The sequence below is a fragment of the Labrus mixtus genome, chromosome 16 (genome assembly GCF_963584025.1).
Source record: "Labrus mixtus chromosome 16, fLabMix1.1, whole genome shotgun sequence".
Taxonomy (NCBI): Eukaryota; Metazoa; Chordata; class Actinopteri; order Labriformes; family Labridae; genus Labrus; species Labrus mixtus.
The window spans coordinates 20,631,956-20,649,457 of record NC_083627.1 but is presented as its reverse complement, the minus strand read 5'-3'; the positions used below and the strand labels follow the sequence as shown (position 1 = coordinate 20,649,457).

General features: G+C 42.2%; 1 protein-coding gene across 5 annotated transcripts in view; it reads left to right on the top strand.

The window, feature by feature from the left end:
• rbms3 (RNA binding motif, single stranded interacting protein) overlaps positions 1-17,502 on the top strand; it is a 285,229-nt gene that overhangs the window by 72,001 nt on the left and 195,726 nt on the right. Inside the window, exon 1 of one of the 5 annotated variants that reach the window (XM_061058803.1) lies at positions 5,866-7,774. The exons of 2 other annotated variants lie outside the window; for them this stretch is intronic. In XM_061058803.1, coding sequence (XP_060914786.1) covers positions 7,700-7,774 — 75 coding nt within the window. In that variant the 5' untranslated portion in view covers positions 5,866-7,699. Of the gene's footprint in view, positions 1-5,865; positions 7,775-17,502 lie in introns of those variants that run through there. 2 more of the 5 variants (XM_061058802.1, XM_061058801.1) reach the window with 2 other exon arrangements.

Here is a 17,502-nt window from a genome sequence, read left to right as displayed (position 1 = left end):
AGTGTTTTTTTAATCACATAATCAATCAAGCAGTTTTCTTTTATTAAGTGACAAATCTTTACAAAAGGTATGTCATGAGAGCCGGTTTAACCTTTGACTAAATATGAAGATGGACAACGTGTCTACATCTCACTCGGTTGTACAAGAATAAGGCCAAAAACACACATTAAAAGATACCTAATGTCGGTACAGTCCATAGCAGAACAGATTCTTGTGTTGGTTTGAAGGAGACTCTCGTTGTTATGTAAAAATGACGACATATGACATATGACATATGACTCTTTTATTAGTTTATTATAATGTTTTTTCTTTCCTGCCCTGCTTAATCTAATGCACACACTGCAGCAGAAGGGTATTCTCAACAGAGCTGTCAATCAAATGTCTACTTATTTGTTTGCATCAAATAACAAATGGAAACTGCACTTGACAGAAATATAAAAACATGGGCATAAGTAAGCTTAAGAAAAAAACTACAAAGGGGCGCCGGCGGCCTAGTGGTTAGTAACCTCATGTATAGAGGCTAAAGTCTTCAAAGCGGGCAGCCTGAGTTTGAATTTGACCTGTGGCTCCTTTGCCGCATGTCATTCTCTACTCTCTCTCTCTCCCAGGTGTCCAGCTCTAACCACTGCCCTATGTCTGTATTAAAAACTTTAAAAGCCCAAAATACATTTAAAAAATGAATTAATTTTGTTTCAATTCTTTTGTTTTTCCTTAAAAATATGTTTTCCATGTATTTGGATTTTATTGACAAATGTGTCGACATAGAGGAGATGGCGCTTTTGACCCAATACTGTAGCCAGTCAGTAAGGGGAGCTCCAAATGTTTAAGCGTCACTTTTGGGCAGCTGTCATGTCATCCATCTTTTAATACAGTTTACTCTCTTTACTTACTCTTTGTTTTATTAATGAGGGAGACAGAACATTAACCAAAAATGAGCAGCACTGTGCAGCAGTAACAAGGCAAAGCTTCCTTTGAAGACGCAGAATCCCCCGAGCAGAAGCAGACTCATCTTTGGACAGCAATCTGCAGTGACTGAATAATCCAACATTTTATCATACAATGGGCATGAACAACGAAGAAAAACGTTTTCCTTCATTTGACTCCAGAAGCACTTTTTCTGTCTGTGGGTTGTGCAGTTTGACCTTTAAGTTTAAACTGAAAAAATACCAAGATCTTTGTTTTTCTTTTGAACGCAATACACTAAAATATTAAATGTTATTAAATGATCCCCTTACTTTCATTTGCTGATCTCAAATTTGTTCTAATGTGTCTTTGCATGCCTTCAATTTAAGCTAAATCAAATCTGGCTTTAATGACACAAAAAAACTCTTTATTTTTCCAGACAAACCGAGCACTCTTCTGTGGAATGACGAACACATCTGTTTATCAGTCTGTTCCTAATTGAAGTGATCACAGACATTTAGACATTTTTGTCTGAGTTTGTTGTACACTTTAGTCGAAGGATCTTTGCTGTAATCCAAACTACAAACACAGTCTAAGATGTTTGATGGATGCTGGTGTGTATTTTCCAACAGCATGTGCACATCAACCCTGTCATAGTTGGACTGGTTGGACAGTTCATCTTTCACTTGATGAAGAGCAGAAAGCCCTGGGGAAGCTGGTTAGTCATGCTACATCAGTGCGTTTGCATAAAACATGCAAGATGATCTTTTGCTGCCGGGGTATCTCCCAGTAGGGCTGCCGCCAAAAGCAGAAGGGGTTTTTCCAGGAATACCAGACCCTGCTGTTCCCTAACTTCGCTCCCCCCCCTCTTCCCCACTCATCCTCCATTCCTCCAGCCCTCTTTCTCCTCATCAGCCTCTCCCATCGCCCCTCCCCTGGCACTGTGCCAGCCCTCCCTCAAATTCCACACATCTGATCATTTCTGGGAAACACCCACGACAGGACTGTCCAGCACACTGCATGGAGAAAAAAAAGCCTTGTGGTTTCTGCGGCAGCATGAAGAAGTCCAGCGGTCAACAACAACAAGAGGAACAGCAAGAAGAACATGAAAAGAGAACAACACGAGGAACAACAACAACAAGAGGAACAGCAAGAAGAACATGAAAAGAGAACAACACGAGGAACAACAACAACAAGAGGAACAGCAAGAAGAACATGAAAAGAGAACAACACGAGGAACAACAACAACAACAAGTGGAACAGCAAGAAGAACATGAAAAGAGAACAACAAGAAGAAGATTTGCTGGTGTTCTTCTTTCAGTGCCTTTTCCAGATACATTTCATGGTGTAAATCATCTTAATTGTTGAAAAACAGTCTTTCACTTATGTGGAAACTTGTCAAACAGGATTGCAACAGATCCAGTTGAATAACTGCAAAATAAAAATAAAATACTCTCGCACTCTTTTTGACCAGAGGCCAGGCTGAGTGTATTTACCTTTTTACCAGCCTTTTACTCGCCTTGATTCTTTTCAGGTCAATTGTAACTACTTAACACCTTCAGGGGCACGATACACCCTCAGCTGTCTTCCTCTTTCCCTTTTTTTAAAGTCCTGCGAATGACTCACTCGTGCTCTCAATTTAGAAAATGAACGGAGCATCAAAGACATGAGAACAGAGGAGCAGCAGATGGCTTCTGCTTTGTTTTATGAACATGTTCGACAGACCCGGCTGCAGGGTATTAGTAGATATATATTTTTTTTAATATTTGAAACAGCACAGAGGCACAGTTCATCTTGACAAACGCTCTGTCAAATCAACTCTGAGTAACACTGAATGCACTTTGAAACTGTCTGGCACTTAGTGTTCTGTTCTGTGTGGCAGGTAGAAATGGGGAACAAAGAAGGTTGAATTGATAAAAATCTTGACAGAAATAACTTTAAACCTGCATATATTATGCACTCCTTCTGGGGATTTGTGAAATCGTGAAAATGTGAAAATCAAAACATGAGCAGCCCCATGTTTAGTAGAGGATGTCCCTCAACACAACACAAACATACTTATTCTTGCTCCTTTTCCGGCTTTGTATCACATCTCTGTGACGTGAGTCCCCATGATTCAGACCAGAGCTTCTCATCACAATCAGGAAAGAAAACACACACACACACACACACATCCTGTCTTCAAGGTCTGCTTCCACAGAAAGCCAAGCAATGACGACATTTATTTACACACATTGTGCACTTCTGCTCTCCAGTCGCATTATTGAAATTGCTTTTATAAACTAACCTTTGCCCACTCATAGCTGGAGGCTGAGAGTTCAAATCAGCTGGTCCTCAAGGTCGTTTCCAGTGTTGTCTCCGGGGTCAGAGGTCAAGTTCTTTAGTTTCCAGAGTCAAGTCTCGAGTCTCAGCTCTTAATTCTTAATGGTTGGCACGATGAATATTTATGGTTTAACTGACCGATGTATCTGAAATAGGACTCTCTTGTGTTTCCATTCTGTGTCAGCTAATTTGAATACATTTGAGCCAAAAGTCCATCAGGTTGCATATTAAACAGCGAGAAAAACTGCATAAAAAAATGTGAATTTGATATTATACTAAAACACAAATATGGTTTTGGGCCTCAACTAATCATTATTTTTTTATTAAAGGTTCATTTTTACTTTTATCCATTATTTTTCTAACTCATGTTAAAAACAAAAGTGAAAAATACGTCTTAGATTAAAAGTTTTCAAAAGGGATTCATTCAAATTTCTGTTTATTCAACCTACAATCCCAAAGGCAAAGAAACAACACCAGACAGTGCCAACACACTGTTTAAAGCAATCACAGTTTGTCCATATTTGTTCTTTCTTGATGATGATTGGCCATTTCTATGAAATAGAGGAACAACTTCCAATGGTCGCAAAGTGGACACGCAGTGCTATAAAGACATCAAAATCTATCCTCAACTCTGCGCCTCCATTGTGTCCCACCTTATTCTCTCTCCATATCTCTCCTTTCTATTACTCCATTAGCCTTTGTCTGTCTTACCCGCTTTGTGTTCTACTTTCAGCCTTCCCCCAGATGCTGAGACTTTGGGTATCTAGTTGATCCAGAGGCTGTTAATCTGGTAATCCACAATCGATATCAGCCTAATCTCTTTCAGACAGATAAAAATGGCCAATCTGATAAAAGTATATTGTTCGTCTCTGTGGAAGTAAAAAGCTGCCCTTTCCACCATGCTTTGTTCACATTGCTGGGATTCTTCTTCTTGTATTGATTAAGTCTTTTAACATGCAGAGGATACATGACTAAAGATTCATTTTCATACATGCACTCCTTAAAACATTATAAAACATTTCAGCACAGCGTGGCTCTGAAGTCTTTCTGAGTTGCTCTTTCTAAGTGATATTAGATTTCTCCACAGTATCAACAAACAAGTATGAGAAAGAACATGCTGCCAAGTAGAAACCAGTAAATAAAGATCAAACTGGTCACGTAGCAGTCACAGGATGTAAATATCTCAACCCGCTGCCCATTTACCAGTGGAGGATTTTCTAGAATATTACCTGCTGTGTTCACATGTTGGCTCACCCCAGCTTCTTGCAGAAATGTTCCCAGCAGGGCCAGCAGGAAAAAAATCCTGCTTTTATTTGGAGTAAAAAAAAAAGCAGACTGGACATTTGTGTTAACACATGTAGCTCAACCCAAAACTTTGGGGACATGTTCAAGAGTTGTGTTGCATGTGGGAAAGACTAAAACATGAGATCATCTAGATTGTGATACTGCAGTGAATATGTCTTTTCTCTTGCAGCTCATCCATTAAATAAGTCTTAAGATAATTTCAGTGTTACAGAACTTACGATTTAATACAAATTGATGCAATAAAAGCAATTATCAAAATACTCAAAGGAGAAAAAAATATATCTCGTCTACAGCTGAACTCACTCATCTTGAACGCTGCTCTAGAAATATGTAATCAGGTTATTATTGTCTGTCTTTTGTCTGAGGAGACATCAGCCTTGTTGTTTTTCTTGAGTAATGTTCTCATGTGTAACCAATGAAACACAAACCTAAACTCATCAAATTGCGGGGTCTATGTTCAGATGCAGAAATTGCCAAGACGTAATTGTTTTCAGTCCAGTGATTTCATGGTGTAGTTTTTGGCTGCAATTTCCTGCAGGACTCGTTTCAGGTAATTTAAATGAAAACCAAGTTGATTTGCTAATTAAGTGAAAAATGAGGCTGCTGAACTTGTGTCCTCAGAGTAACTTAGAACCCTCAGGAGGCGAGTCCCTTTCAACGCATGTGGATGATCTGTGGGATATTTTGAGAGATGGGTTTTTTATGCACATGTTATTTTAATGCAGAAGTAAGAGTGTTGTGGTTACTTGTGATGATGAGGCAAACATTCGTCGACAATTTACTTTTGGTCATGGTCAATCAAACGAGATGATCTCCTCTGTTGGTGTTTGAATTTACAAGTTTCCCTCTACCTCCTCAGCCTATGCTTAGAGAATGATGATCAGAAGGACTACCTTTGTTGACCCTGAAGTAAATGTTTTAAACCAACATGTATACAAACTCCAGTCAGTACAGGAGAGTGAAATGTTCACAGTTAGAATGTCCAACTTGATATCCAAACATGGCAGATGCAAAATGTTACCAGGAAAAATGGCTGATAGTAACGACTTATTGTCTTATATAAATCTCTTCTTTCCATTATTTCTTTTTACACTTTGGCAAGTTTATTTTATTTTCTGAATATTTTACGTGCAGAGAAAATTACTTTCAGATGATTTACCATAACCAGAACATTTGCGTTGGATTACATAACGTACATGCAGAATAGATTTTATTTTGTTGCTTCATGACGGTATGTTTTTATCTCTTTTAAATAAAGGTGTGTAACATTTGTAAAATGTTTTACCAGCTAGCTGTGGCGGAGATGGATTTGCACTAATTTTTCGGGGGCAATTTATGGTCATAGGGTAGGTTATGTAACTTAGCAGTATGGTATACCCCCCCAATTGGATATAGGGGGTATGACTGGAGCAAAGGGTGTCTTCACTGAACACTTATCCTTTCATTAGGGCACAAGTATCTTCTGTTTATTTCAAACACACACTTTTAAAAGTTTCTTAGGGATCTGAAATCCTTGAGGTCCTTGTTGTGACTTAATAAAATCTAATTAGTTATTTTATATTACAAAATATGTAGACAGTAAATCTAAGAATAAAAAACAGTCATAAATGCTAACTTATTTTTTATTTATTTTATTAAAAGGTATTTAACCAGGAGAAAAACTTACTGACTTTAATAATCTATTTTTCAAGAGTGTTGAAAATGGCTCATCAACAGATAAACTCAGCCTAGTTTTAAAGTGTTACTTTGAGGACACAGCGTGTTCCAGGCAGTAGCACCACATGCAGCCAGTAGGGGGAATCGACTGCTTGCGTTGATGCCATCCCCCCTCTGGTCTCCTCTCCTCCTCTTCCCTGCGTTCTCCCAGGTTGTGGAAACGCTGCAGCCCGCTGGTCTGTGTCTGGGTCCCTCTCTCGTACAGAGCTGCTCAAGACCCTCCTACCGGCTGGGCTCGGGAAGGAGGAGGCAGTTTGCTCTACTCGCAAAGCCTTGGACGAGCCCCCTTTACCGCCCTGTCAGTGTGTAGGAGAAGGAGAGAGAGAGAGAGAGAGAGAGAGAGGCTGAGTGATAGAGAATACACACGAGAGAGAGAGAGAGAGAGAGAGAGTCACTGTGCGATAGAGGGAAAGAGAACGAGGCAGGCTGCTTAGAGGAGCGAGAGTGCCAAGGACGGAATAAGGAACACATTTTACAAGAGCAGGAAGAGGGAGGATCGCAGACGAGGGACTCCTTCTCTACTGGGCACCTGGGACACAGTCACTGCTTTTTTTTCACTCGTCTTCTATCTCGTACCTAGTGGACTAACCAACCGGTGGATTTTTTTTAATACACGCTTTTGCCACATCATTCAGGAGCTGGGATAATTATCTGCCCTCTTGCCGACTCTACTGCTTCAGACTGAGATTGTTCTCTGGTTCTGTCTTCGACTTGTGTTTGTGATTCTGCTGCTGTGCAACACAAAGTGCATCCGTCGGCCACCGGTGCTGAGGATATCTCCCCCTCTGTCAAACAGGACAGCACGCAGCCACCGTCGAATCAGACTACAGAGGAGAGAGAGAGAGAGCCAGTGTGTGTAAAGAGAGAGAGGGGCAGTGAGACAGAGTCAGATTCAGTTGAGAGAGAGGCAGATTAAAGCCCAGGCGAAAGACTGGACCTGAAACAGCTCTAAATAGAGGAGTGAACCTACACATCCTCTCCCGTTTTTCCTTGCCATCCCTTTCCTTCTTCCTCCTCTCCTCCTCCTCCTCTTCCTCTCCCGTTCTCCAACATTCACAGGACTGCCAGAGCAACTGCCACCTGCACCTCTTCTCTTCTTCTTCTACCTCACCCTTATCACGCATTACTATCAGATACCGGCAGCCACACAGAAAAAGCTGCTTTTGGTTCCAGCACTTGTGGAAATATTCCCATTGATCCAGCATTATCCACCTGATATTGAGACTCTGGAACCAGTGAGCTATCCCCGTCAGAGGAAGACTTACTCCCAGCGGCTGTCCAGAACGCACACCCTGCCTTCTCCCTGGAGATCCGACTAGCGACACATCAGTGCGGACAGCCAAGACAAGGAATCACACAGCCCCCGCCGCTGCCTCTATCCCATCGCTAGCTACTTGGCAGCTCCCGCCCCTGTGTCACCATTCCCTGCCTCAGTGCTAAAGATTCCAGCTACATGGGCAAGCGATTGGAGCAGCAGCCAATGTACCCTCAGTACACCTACTACTACCCCCACTATCTCCAGACCAAGGTATGCCAGCTCTTCCTCAACCCTACTCATCTACACCTCATCCCTCCCTCCCTCCCTCCCTCCCTCGCTCACCTTCACCAACACTCCCCCCACCTCCCGTCTTCCAACTCACTCCCATTCATCCCCCTCTCATCCCTGACTGGAGATGGGATTTGATAGATAGCTGGCCTTGGTTGTGATGGTTTCAGATGGCAGGTACCTCGTTGGAGTGTGGATGGCTGTGTTAGTGTGTGTGTGTGTGTGTGTGTGTGTGTGTGTGTGTGTGTGTGTGTGTGTGTGTGTGTGTGTGTGTGTGTGTGTGTGTGTGTGTGTGTGTGTGTGTGTGTGTGTGTGTGTGTGTGTGTGTGTGTGTGTGTGTGTGTGTGTGTGTGTGTGTGTGTGTGTCTCTCTCTGAGTGAAGGAGTAGAGATCAAGGCTGGATGCTTAGGTCTACTGTTGGTCCAGCCTACTAGACCGTTAAGAGAAGCTTGTCCTGTAACCTCCATCCATCTCTCGCCTGCAAACTCCTAAGCTCTTGATGTGATACTGTGCAGCGATATCAAGTGAAACATGTCGGGTATAAATATTACAAAGCTTTCGGTTAGCTAATAATAAAACTGATTGAACTCTCATTTTGTGCTGTCAAACATAAAAAAACAAGCGAATCAGGCTCCCAATTAAATCCACTAATAAAGTAATTGAAGGCTGAATGTCTGCCATTTTTTAAACGCTTCGATGCTCCGTTTCTAAAGAGGCAGATTGAACATTTAATTTTGAAGTTACTAATTCACTTAACACCACAAATGTTTTTTTTGTGCTTTACAAAAAAAAGAGGACAAACAGGCTCTGACCCCTCTTTTTCCATGTTGATGGTGGGTCTGGTTCAGAGAGAGAGCAGGCATGAGGACGGCTGCCTGTGTTTGCTCTAGCCCTAGTATGCATCAGTGCCTCTGGGATGGGAGCCCAGGACTGAGCCCTGGTGGCTGCCAGGATCCTGGCTAGGTGCACTACCCAGACCGCATTAAATGGGAGCCTTTTTAGGGGATTACACTTTTTGCTTTCTTACATGTTTAACACTTATTTCTGTCCATTATTGTGTCTGCCTGATGGTACTGCAATGACTAGACAACATACGTAATGAAGGTGTGAAGTTGATATTAATTATCTCTGGCTTTGATATTGAACCAAAACGTTTTTTTTTAGCACCGTCCCAAATGTGCCCATAGCACTGACTGTCAAACTGTGTTAGCATTCTGACAGTCAACGCTAAGGGTAAGTCGTTATTGAATTAAAGGACTTGACAGATGTTTATCCTTTTTTTTTTCAAAAAGATAATTCCTGATCTTAATTACTAAAGTTATTCCAGCTTTGCTTTGTTTTATATCCAAACATAGTTCTTTATTTAAAACTAAACCATTGAGCATTGGACTATATCTATTTACCCCAAATGAAAGTTATTGGAAAAAGTATTGTTTTGGTGTTGGCTCCAAACCTGCAGTTTTGAACATTCTCCAATGCTTAGCCTGAGGATTACAAGTTTTAATGTTACAAATTTCCCCTATTATAACAAGGAAATACGTCAGAAAAAATGTTCAAGCAATTACTGTGTTGGAAGAAAGAGATAAAGCAAAATACCAGCGATGTTTTCATCCTTTTCCATTTGGAGTGAACCAGTTTGCTTCCAGCAGGGAGGACCTGCCTGCAGCCCCACCTGGCAGTCCACTCGCTCTCCCCCTGATTTATAGTTTAATACATTTGTGCTGCTGCCATATGGCTTCCCTCTCCTTCCTACCCCCTCCCTCCATCACCCCCCTCTACCTCCCATCCCATATCTCAGAGTTGCTCATCTCGTGGGCCTCTCAATCAGGATATACCCCTCCATTCGGCCCTCCCTCCCTCCTTCCCTCATGTCCACCCCCCCTCCCCCCCCCTCCCCACTTCCCTCCTCTCCTTCTGCCTTCCTTCTCAGTTGCAACAGGGCCCCCTGCCATCTTCGCCGATGCTGCAGTTCACTCCCAAGGTCAGCGCAGATCCGATCTTGCCACCGTCAGCGATTGATGTATCCTTGAGCGAGTCGCTGGGGTCCAGTGTCATGCAAACGAGACCCATGGTTTGGGGTGGGGGGGGAGAACAGCATACATTTCCTTTTTTTAATCAGCAGCAAACATTTGTAATCATTTTCATGGTTTGTTAAAATAGCCAGTGGCTTGATGCACTGATATGATAGAGCCAAAGACGGGGTCAGTTGGAGAAAGGGGGGCCAGAGAGTTGGGTAATGTGGCCAAGAGCTTTTTCACTCTCTCATTAATGATCATTGATAGCTTGATTACACAAAGAGATGAGGGGTCCCAGCTTCAAGGTTCAGTCCAAAAAGTCAACAAAATTCCACATGTCCACACACAAACACAAAAATTCATTCCAATGCTCCTTCCTTGCCCAGTCAGCTCAGCTTTAGGCATCAGATTCAAACATGCAGGTCATTTTCATGCTTTCATTCTCCCAGGAGACATGCATTGTGATCCGGGAGGGGGCATAAATATGTTTTCAGTATGGAAAGAGGGAGCGGGCCGTAACTCATACACAAAGTGGTACCATTCTCCTTCTCTTGCCTCCATTTTACGACACATATTTGAGAATCTATGCATTGGAAATTTATAGAGCATCTGTGCTTGGTTATGACTAAGGACTGTATAGTAAAGACGTTGTGGTAACGGCCTGGCAGAATAAACGGACGGCCCTTCTGCATTTGGGGTCTCTTTATCCCCTCTGTATGTCTGTATTATATTCTAATTTAATGGAGTCCTCTGAGGCTGTCCAGCATGTTGCTAGTCAGCCTAGATTAGAATGTGAAAGTCAGAGAATGAGATGAAACAATAACATTTGGCTTTCTATTGATTAGTGCAGTGGGGCGTAGCATGTGCTTCTCTTTAGCTGAATTATTGATTCCCGAAAGAGGATTTGTGCGTCTGTGTGTCTGTGTGTGCACGTCAATGTGTCTAGTGTGTGTGGCTTTTTATATGAGGTTATGGCTGGGGGGAGCTGGCAGGATGCTGCTTTGATGAGAGGATCCTTTAAAGGCCCTATTTCTGTCTATTCCCCAGCTGATCAGTCCATGGAGTCATTTGCTGAAATTCGGCCTTCATCCAGCCTCTGTCTTTCTCAGTGAATTTGATGTTTAGTGCTGTTCGCAGCTTGCTCTGCATTCAACTTTAATGATAGGTAATAGACGTGCATCATAAATGGGAAAATTACAGTAAAACGCCTCGCTGTGGCCTGTTCCCTCCCCTCGCCCACAAGAGCAATTACAGCTCACTGATCAATTATTGTTATGTTATGATAGCGTTTAGGAAAGAATATAAATTTCAGCTGAATGTGTGCACTAAGTGCCTGCTTGTCTTGGCGTGCATTGTATCTAATTTTCTCTCTTTGACAGGCATTTTTCGGTTTCCTGTTTCATTATAACACACAACTCTCAAAAGGAAGTCTCAAATTACTGATAATTTGCATTGAATCGTTGCAATAAATTCTGCCTCTGTTGTTGAATTTTCTGGGGTTTACTGTCTGTTAACAGTATGGAAAAAAGCTCACACTGCTGTACCCTTGTGCTGCTACATCACTAATAGGTTAGGTCATTACCTGCCAAATGTCAGTGATGGTACACTCGTGCAAAAAGCCCAATATATACACTTTAAATACACACACTTGGGCTCTGGCTGTGATCTAGTAGCATGCAGGCGTCTGCTACAGTAAGACTAGTACATAGAGAACCTGAGGAGCCAAGAGGGGCAAATTGAGGCTGATTTAGCAGCAGCTAATGTCTCTGGTCTTAAGTAAACAGCAGTCAATGGAGCCCTTTGAGAGGATTTATGCCTGTTTCTGCCCTTGCTATAGTCTTCATGTATGCTATGTCTAAATCTTTGGAACTGGAGGAAGAAATTGAGGAAAAGGGGGATGCATGCATTGAAGAATACAAGACAGAAACGGAAGATAGATGTTGTGCAGTTAAAGCAACGAAAAGGGTTTGTTTTTTGTTACACTGGCTGAACCATTGTGCTACAGAAATAACAACAGAGCCATCGCAAATCCTCCGGTAATGCTTTGACAGCAGAGAAAGAGAAGCATAGAGACAACAAGGGAAAGACAGATATACATAGACATGGAGAGCAAGCAAAATCAAAGGCGGTACAAAAAAAGGACCAGTTTTCAAAGTCTTTCATGGAATCAGTTATCAGTGGCGTAAAATTCGGCTAGCAGCTTAGTCCCCTCTGTCTCTGCTGATGTGGATCTGCTTTGAAGAGTTTATCAAGGGCTTTTAGGGCTGGAAAGATACACTTCTTATATTACATTTACTAAAGCCCACAGCTCTATTTCCAGGCCGGGGCGATATGTTCTTATTAGCGCTAAGACAGGGGTGGCATAACTCATTTCCCCACTTGTAATTCTTGATACGTGCTTCACGACTGACTGCCCAATACAAAATACTGTCCTCGCCTGGCTGTAAATCTCAGCTCATCATGTGCTCTCTCTTAGCTAGCTCAAATGGCAGGCTTTTTAGCGAGAGCTCGATCTTCTTTTTTTTGTCATGTTTTCCTGATCCTTCACCTCACATGGTCAGGAAGCTGGTGGATCATTAATCAACTAATTCCTTTTGCTTTTTTTTTATCTGCCTATGCCAACGGCTTTATCCAGTAGTACAATTCCTCTTTGTGTAACTGTCAGTCAATGGGGCTGACAACTCCATTTATTTGCTGTGGCCTGTGTGTACTTGCACACATGCACACACACACTACATTAGGGGGTACTCTTAACCCTTCTCATCTATCAACTGACAGCTCTGCCCTGTCTGCACACCCATGCATTAGAGGTTGTGTGTGCATTACTTCTTCCCCGCAGCCTCTTAGAAGCCACAGAGTTGGGTGTTTGGACCCTGCCTTCTGCACGCTGCCGTCTACATTACAGCTGCTTTTCCAGAGTGCGCCCTCAACATTGATGTTGTATGAAGAGCAAAGATAATGAAAATAAAAAAATGCAACGATTGTATCGGCTGTATCTCTACAAATCAGAAAAAGAAGCATGCCCTGTATTAACATGGCAGTACTCAGGGTTGTATTAATGTATTTTCTAAACAAATATCTTTTTACATGCTGATTCTGGAACTCTTAATTCAATTTGTAATGCAAATATTATTGTAACATTTTTGAGTCAGCAAGCTGTTTGCTGGGAAAACCAAAGAGCAAAGGTTGGGGACCCCACAATGGTAGTACTATTTTGGTACAGTTTGTGTATTGTTAGACTAAAAAATGTAAATCCCTGTGAGCAAAAATCTGGTTGTAAGCATCATATGTCCACTGCAACTCCATTATTGCGTCTTAAATTGGTTGTCTGACAGTAAACACTAAACAGTACATGAAAAAGGACGTTTCTGCCGGATATCTTTCATTGCTTATCCAAATATCCGCTGGCTAAATCTGAAAAAAATTGTCTTTTATCCCCAGGGTCTATTTCACTCCAAGACTTCAGAATGTAACAGCAATAATAGGCATGTGTTTGCATTGCATAAAAGGCTCATAAAAGACATCTTCCTATTTGATTTCTACTTTATGAAGTTGTAAGTTGGGGGGAGGAGTCATTTGCATCCTCCAATGCTTTGACTGAAGGTCTCAGAACCAGGTCATGATGTTTCTCTGCTCTATTGAAGCGTCCTTGAGTAAGACACAGACCAAAGTATCTGCTAACCCATCGGAGCTTGCAGCAGAAAAAGAGCATCGGAGATAAATGCATGAAATCTAAAATGTTGTTCTCCGTGGTAGAGCTCTTGCCCCAGTGACTCTTGTCTCTGAACTCTCCTTCCCGAGACCATCTGGAGATAACAGGCAACTCTGTGCTTCAACAGAGAGGAAATCCTTACCTGTTTGGTGAACTGGGGCATATGAGGAGAGAGATGGTGGAGTGAGTTGGGCAAGTTCCCTCTTATCTTAAAAAACGCTGGGTTCAGACACTGATGGTACTGTTGTTAAAAGAGTCACACAAAGAATCCTTACCAGAATCATTTTTTTGCATCAAGAAAATTGAGGATGTTAACTTTTTACCAGGTGGCCTTAGGCATAATTTGAATTTCCAAAACACTTTTAAGTTCATTAGCATTTTTCTGTTCCAGGAAGCGGAGCGTTTCCTTAGGAGGTGCTGAAATGAAACAGTTTTGTGTGTGTCTGTATTTCTGAAAGTGTTCCCACAGAGAGGAAAAAGGCACTAAACATAAAGAGAGACAGGAACAATGTTGCTTCGGATTTAAAGTCAGATGAAAGGCGACACATGACGTGCCCTTCAAACCAAACAACACGGCAGGACTACAAATACCTGAATTTTTCAACTTTCTTCTTTTTACTTACATTCCTCTCTGCAGCAAAGCATTCGCTTGCAGCTGTCTCCTCTCGCACGATGCTTTGTTTTTCTGTCGGGTCTGGCCTGGGCCTGGACCTGTGTTTTCATGTCTCCCCTGTTCCCTCTGCGGACGATGGGCCACAGCCTCAGAATTTTGTCCCTTTTCATCTTTGACTGCTTATACATCCTTCTCACTTTTGCTCAAATCAATCTTTCTTGCTCCTATTTTTCTGCTAAGCCTCTCTTCATCTTGAAATTCTCTTTCATGTCCCTTTTTGTAATTACTCTTTCCCATCCTCCCTTGCTTTTGCGCGCCTCAAACCTCCATGAGCCCCTGCTGTCTGCTGGGCAAGGTGTCCCTCCATCTGTGCAGGATGACATGCGACACCTCCTGTGTATACCCTTTTAATACATACAACCCACTTAGACACAAAGAAAATCACATGGGGTTTAATAAAAGTCAAAACCCACACAGACATTTTTACCATTTGAAGTGATTCTTTTTGTTTTGTGTTTTAAATTAGAACAGTTCAAATTGTTAGGCCTGTATTGAATCTTTGTTTAACATCTCTTTGGCAACGTTATAGTCAATATTTTTCAACTGAATGGAATATATTTGACTGAATAAGTTTGGTCGGGGATTATCAACTTTGTTGAAAAAGAGATAAAGGGATTACCAACTTTGTTGAAACTTCTGTTGGCTCCTGTTTCTGCTCAATAGATACCAAATAATACGTCTGAATAAGAATGAATGCTCTCACAGTGTGGTTCAATACTTGTGTCGGGATTCTTTCTTCCATCTTCAGAATAAAAATAGCAAACACCACCTGTCTTATGTGAACAATTGAATACTTTTTTTTCAGCTTAAGTCAGTTTGTTTCCATTTATTATGGTAGTCATTGGTTGCAATGCATATTTTATTGTTTGGTTCCTTATGTTTCTACAATTATACAATTCATGTAGCAACGTTCATTTGAGAGTAAGTACAACACAAGCAAAGGTCTCGAAGTGTGTCACTGAAGTTTCTCTCAATCATGAGCCACTCTCTGGGATTTAAAATGTTACACTTATGAACCTTTCTATTTCAAACCACATAACTTACATTAAAAAGTGTGATGTATCTTTTTTGGCCCCATTGGAGGGAAAGAGGGGGGCAGCAGAGGAGTGGGGTCAGGACGAGACACTGAGCTGCTGATGAACGTTGTCAGACAGACTGCAGGTCACGTTCTGATGAGGAGTGAGGGAGGGGCGAGTAACTGCATCCCGTGAGAGACAGACAGGCAGTCAAGCCGAGGGCTTTTGTTGTTCTAGTGTAACTGAAGCTTTGGGTGTCTGCTGCGTCTGCTGCCCTACCTTTGGCATGCCGGTTCACAAGAAGAATGCTCGGGTTGCTGGCAGCAGAAGGGTGGAGGGAGGGGGAGGCTGCAGCCCGGCTTGGTGGCGTTCACTGACTCAGAATCAGCCGGAGTAATTGCTCCTGCATTTTTAACGAGTGGCTGCAGTGTAAACTTTGAGGAGCAGTGCACCAGAGGATCTTCACATGGCTCCTGCTGCTGCAGAATTGCCTTTTCACCTTCCTGACCGAGGGCATATGATGGAGGCAGAGGCTTGCTTTATAAATTCATTACTAGACATGCTCCAATACCATCATTTCCTTCTTATATTTAATTCAATACCTAAACTTGTGTAATGCCAAGTTCCATTATTCCATAATTAGAAAACATTATTTGATAGTCAGGACTTTTTAGAACATAATATTGCTGAACCCCTAAAACGTTTGGTAGCTGTGACTAATTTCAAACTATCGACTTGCACGTCACTTTAGTTTGCTATATCATAAAGTAATAAACTCCGGATATCTACTTTTTTCCCACTGTTATCAAAAAGTAGTTGCCGTTGGAAGTCATATTTAATCCATGGTGGCAGTACTGCAAAGTTTTCTGTGTAGGTTACTGTTTTGGTGCAATGAAGAATTGATTTCAGGTTGAGCAAGTTGATTTGTTTTATAGACCATAAGTAATGGTTTTGGACTGGAGTACTCACTGACACAAGCAATGTATAACCCATATTGTCATCCAAAGAAACAAGCTCTATTCTTCACTAAACATTCTTAATATAGGTCTCCTCAATGCCTTGACTGGTGTGGTTGTTCATTTGGCCAAATTTAGCCTTTATGTATAAATCCCCTCGTTTACAATTTTCCTGTTGAAGATCCTTAAAGTGAACGAGGCAGCACATTCAGTTGTGCTATTCAGTAGTAGCCCTAGTTTGTGGTCTGCCTCATGAACACAGATTTTTTTGGGGGGAAATTTAAGAGGGCCTAACAGTGTTGACTTCATAATCAAAACAATCTACTAGGCGGTGCTGAGTCTCCCTGAAACTATTTTCCTGGAAAGTCTTCTTCTCTTTATATGCAGTGCATTGAATTCAAACTTGCTCTGCCTTTTGCACCAGAGAATCAAGAGCCATGAAGGACTGAGAAAACCACCTGTGGGGAAGGACAGAAAGATCAATCGTCTCATTTTTCACAGACGTATTTCAATAACTTAATGACGTCACAGTCTGACAAAGACAATCCTTTCCCAATGTAGGTCTTCATATGAAGAATTAGCATTTCAATTAAACTGTGTCTTGAAGGACCAATGAGCTGGTGTTTTGAACCCAGATGTTCCCATGTTGAAACCGGAGGGAGCACCAGTCGCAGACATGCAAATGGAAGTGTAGCCTTACCACTGTGATTACTGCAGGAGGCCCAGGTCTCTGCTCTCCTAAACACATACTGCTCTGCAATATTTACTCTACACAGCTGCATTAGTGGAGGCAGGCTCAGTGAGAATACCATGTCACGCATAGCTTGAAAAATGGCTCCGGAAAAAGCCAATTCTGCCATGAATGAGGATAAGCAAATAGGCATGAGGGCTTGAATAGCTGCCAGTCCTGTCAGATTTCCCCCCCCCCCCCCACACACACACACCCAGCCACAATGAGCTCCTATACAAATAAGGATACGTGCACCAATTTAGCGCGGCAGATGAACCTTGCGAAGCCTTGTCGAGCAAGTGGGGGATTACCAAGAGCAAACAGGCCTTTCTCCCGGCTTTATTTGAGTTAAATGACTCGAGCCACCCTCTCACATTTTGCCTGAATGGGTTTTGCCTTGCAGACCTTTCCACTGCTGCAGACGCTTCCGAGGCCAGAGTGTGCGTGCATTAGTCAGCGTATGGAAAAACACTGAGCGGGACAGGTAGGCGGCATGAATTAGATCGCAAGGACACTGATGCAGAGAGCAAGCCGAGCCAACAGAGCCTCAAACCAGGATAAATGGAAAGCATAGACGAGGAGAAAGCCCTCGACGTGATAGAGTCCAA